At 40.0% G+C, this 3896-nt stretch overlaps 1 protein-coding gene across 1 annotated transcript; it reads right to left on the bottom strand.

Annotated features, from left to right (window-relative positions):
• Positions 1-1295: 1295 nt before the first annotated feature.
• rpl32 (ribosomal protein L32) lies at positions 1296-3853 on the bottom strand. Its single transcript, XM_028410253.1, has 4 exons — positions 3784-3853; positions 3024-3124; positions 2728-2909; positions 1296-1461 (listed from the first exon to the last, which is right to left on the bottom strand). The coding sequence occupies exons 2-4, from the start codon at positions 3117-3119 to the stop codon at positions 1332-1334; spliced, it is 408 nt and encodes a 135-aa protein (XP_028266054.1). The 5' UTR covers positions 3120-3124; positions 3784-3853; the 3' UTR covers positions 1296-1331.
• Positions 3854-3896: the final 43 nt, after the last annotated feature.

Below are 3896 nucleotides of genomic sequence, written 5' to 3'. Positions count from 1 at the left end.
TTTTTGATGAGTAAAGAGGAAAAAAACTGATTCTGTGTCCTCTTCCTGACACTTTCACCATCTCTTAGACATCGCACTGTCTGCCTGCCCTGCTGCTGCTTGCACGCTCTCCTCCCTCTCTGGAGAACATCCAGTCCTCTCAGGTGAGGCTTCCAGGCTGCTCCACAAACAGGTGCAAGGTTTAAAAAAAAAACAAGATTCAGATCCAGGACTTTTTCCAAAACATTATTGGTAACTCACTTCTACATCCAAGCAGCCACAAGCTGAATGGCTAAATAAATGTTATTTTTCTGCATCTCTGGCAATGTCGGTTTTAGAGGAACAGATGGCAAAGGGCTCAGGGCTGTGGGGCACAGCTTGCCTGCCAGAATGCAATGGAAACTTTCTCTGCAGGGAGCCGGCTCTGAACATTGTAAAATTGTATACAATATGAGCAGGGCCATTTCAGGTAATGAATTCTGATAGCAACCTCTTTAATCTATTGATGCAACAATTATATCAGCAGATGATTTGATTGAAAATGCCACAGACAACCTCTGGAGTCAGTTCAAGGTCCAGTTTTCTACTTTACCAATTCATACCAGGAGGTGGCACTAATTAGATACAAGAAATGACCTTTCAGTGCAGTTTCTGCAAGGTCTTTGCTGCTCCTCTGCCCAACCAAGTTGTGGGTATTATGATCAAAATCTCTTAATACTTGTATACAAACCCTACATTTAATGTCAAGTACTATTGAAATCCTTCATGTATGTGGTTATGCACAACTGCCATTTGAAAAGCACATATTTTCCACAGCAGCTGTGGGCATCAGGCACTTTAGCCAGGGCTCAAAGTGATTTTACTTAAACCTGAATTGAGCCCAGAATGTTCTTTGAGAGAAAACGGCCTCAAACTATGAAGTATGTACTCTTTCAAAAGCTACCCCAGATCACCTCTCAGAGGGAGAACAGCATTTATACAAAGTTATATGACCTCCTCCATTTATAATACAGGTCAATGCTCTTCTCCAGGCGTCGAGCCCCTTTTGTTCTCTTCCAGCATGCACTTATCTGGAAGGAGGTGAGGGGAAAAACCCCCTTTTACACTGTGTAGCATTACTATAGACTCACACTTAACTTCATGTTTTGACAGCTTCACAACTTTTGCATTGCTCACATTTGTTTAATGGCTTGTTTTGTAATTTAATATTACCACTGGTAATATTAAATGACTGGAAAATGTTTATAACACAAGTGCAACAATCCTAAAGACATGCAAAGAAATGCAGTATAAAAAAATAAAGATTCACCAAGTCATTTCTCATTTTAAAGAGTTTATTATGAACAACGAGTTTATTCGTTCTCCTCGCTCCTGAGCCTGGCGTTGGGGTTGGTGATCTTGATTGCCAGCTGAGCTGCCCTCTCCACAATCAGCTTCCTGTTCTTGGAGGAGACGTTGTGGGCGATCTCAGCACAATGAGTCCTAAAGAAAAGAACAGCATTCCATTAAGGACAAGATAGTTTTTGTCATGTCACAATTTCAGAGTAAGACTACCAGATGCGAATTAAAGAAAACAATACATTATTAGAATAGACATTTTAACACTGCAGTGAAAAGAAAGGTGAGAGCCACATTGATTTTTAAATCTGATTGCAGCTTATATGAAAAACAACATTTGTTTCTCTGCAAAGTTTTACTTGTAGCCACATAAAGCAGCTTAAGCAGGTAGGAAAGGTACACACTAAATCCAAAGGCAGTTGAACAACAGGTCTGTTTACAACACAGCCATTTGACCCAACTTCAGTGCACCTGTACCTTTTGTTTCCTCTATTAGGTAAAAACTGATAAAACTAGCCAGCTACCACTGATTCAGTATTATTGATAGGCCGCTGGCTTTAAAAACAGAATAATGAAATGCAGACACCCACTTTCAAACAGACAATTCAATTATGGTCTGTAGTTAATTTCACTAATTTCCTGTATTAGTTACTTTCTTTCTTAAAATATGAGTTAAGACATGGGAAAGTGTGGAGCCTACAGTGCATCTTTGATCAGCCAACACTGCAGTGTTTACATTTTGAATCAAATAATCAATCCTATTCCAGTGCCTGTAGTTACTCATTCTCTGGCCAGAAATTGAACTGTGTGTCTGATATTGGGTTGATTACTGGTTTCCCTAGTAAGCACAGTCAGCTATCAATAGATTTCTGACAAGAAAGTATCTCCAAGTTAATTGTGCAACAGATGATGTCCATGTCAATAAAGCCCTTTAGAACATAGTTTTACACAATTATGCCTAAAGACAGGAGGGTTCTTATTCTTGCTACTTGAATGATTGGCTTTAAGGAACCCCCAGTCCTTTACACCTCCTTTTACCTTTTCAAAGCCTCACCTGAGAATTCTGCTTCAAAAACAGCAATATAAAGCTATGACATTTGGATCTCAATTCAACTATTATCAAGTAATACAATAAATAATGTAGTTGCTTCCTCGTTTAAGTTCCTGCTTAAAGTTCAAGTTCCTGCTTAAAGCATCTGCGTGTATGTCACTGTTCAGATAAACCATGTAAATTTCAATTCACATGGATGACCCAAGCAAACAGTATTTAACCCATCTGTTGGCTGTTGCGAAACCTAAAATTTTCACCTATTTTAAACAGAATTTAAGTCTACCCACTTCAACAATACAAACATTGTAGCCTTATCCACATTACAGTTGCTTCTTATGTGTAATCCGTGTTCAGCTTACTTGTTGCTCATCATCAGGATCTCAAGTTCTTTGACATTGTGCACCAGGAACTTCTTGAAGCCGGTTGGCAGCATGTACTTTGTCTTCTTGTTGCTACCATAACCGATGTTGGGCATCAACATCTGGCCCTTGAACCTCCTGCGGACCCTGTTGTCAATACCTCTGGGTTTCCTCCAGTTTTTCTGTTAGCAGATAAAAAAAAATATATATATGTCAAGGAATTGTAACTTCCTAATCTGACTGCAGATAAAAGCAGTTTCCCCAACAATTGTGGGCTTCATACTTGTCACACTTACCGCAATCTTAACATATCTGTCAGACTGGTGGCGAATGAACTTCTTGGTTCTCTTTTTGACAATCTTGGGCTTTGTGAGGGGCCTGAGGGCTGCCATGGTGACTGAGGACAACGTTAAAACAAAAACAAGTTAACCACATGTCCTGCATGTTAACTTCAGTGTCGTTGTACTACACCTTACTGCCTGGGTCCTACCAGTATGAATACATTATTTTAGCTTAGCCTGCAAAGTGTGCAGGTGCGTGAAACGGAGCACTAGGGTTCCAACAAACTGTCGTAACTACAAACTATCTCAGTAACATTACGACTGGTGGCAATTGACCAAGTTTGCTGCTTCTCCCGTTTGGCGTCATCCTCAAGGTAAACGTGTTGACCAATGTTAGCTTGTTAGCATTTGCGGTTCGTGATGTTTAGCTAGCTAGCTCGTCAGCCATGCTACTCCACTGCATTCCGTGTCAACCTAAACATACATTTCACTAAACATTCACGTTATAAAATGTTACTTATATGTATTTAACGTCTGTACAAATATCACGCTACACAGCCGGCCTTCAGTGAATACTACAACACCATTTCACGGGTATGGCAGCCGGTCCGCTGCTTTAGTAGCTGCACTTTGCTTCAGAAACAGATTTTAAAGATGTAAAACGCTAAATTTCAGTCAGAATATATAGAACGAGTGTCGATAGTTGATAAATAATGCACTGATTGTCAAATATAGTCATAAATCGCGTAGATTAATTCAGATTGTAACAACTCACCCGCCGATGTAAATCCGAAAGGGACTTCAGCAACGGCGGAAGGAAAGAAAAGGACTTCCGTAAGACCTGCAATGCCTTATGGGTACTGTATTTTATCATAAGTGCAACAGGCA

Source organism: Parambassis ranga, chromosome 7, assembly GCF_900634625.1.
Source record: "Parambassis ranga chromosome 7, fParRan2.1, whole genome shotgun sequence".
Taxonomy (NCBI): Eukaryota; Metazoa; Chordata; class Actinopteri; family Ambassidae; genus Parambassis; species Parambassis ranga.
The sequence above is the reverse complement of the archived record's forward strand: the minus strand, read 5'-3'. Positions and strand labels throughout refer to the sequence as shown.

What these genes read in the sequence shown, in the direction of transcription:
- rpl32 (XM_028410253.1), bottom strand. Translation starts at nt 3,119, where the DNA reads ATGGCAGCCCTCAGGCCCCTCACAAAGCCCAAGATTGTCAAAAAGAGA. An exon ending in ACAGATATGTTAAGATTGCG is followed by an intron (nt 2,910 to 3,023) that starts GTAAGTGTGACA and finishes ATCTGCTAACAG; the next exon opens with AAAAACTGGAGGAAACCCAG. An exon ending in ATCCTGATGATGAGCAACAA is followed by an intron (nt 1,462 to 2,727) that starts GTAAGCTGAACA and finishes TCTTTTCTTTAG; the next exon opens with GACTCATTGTGCTGAGATCG.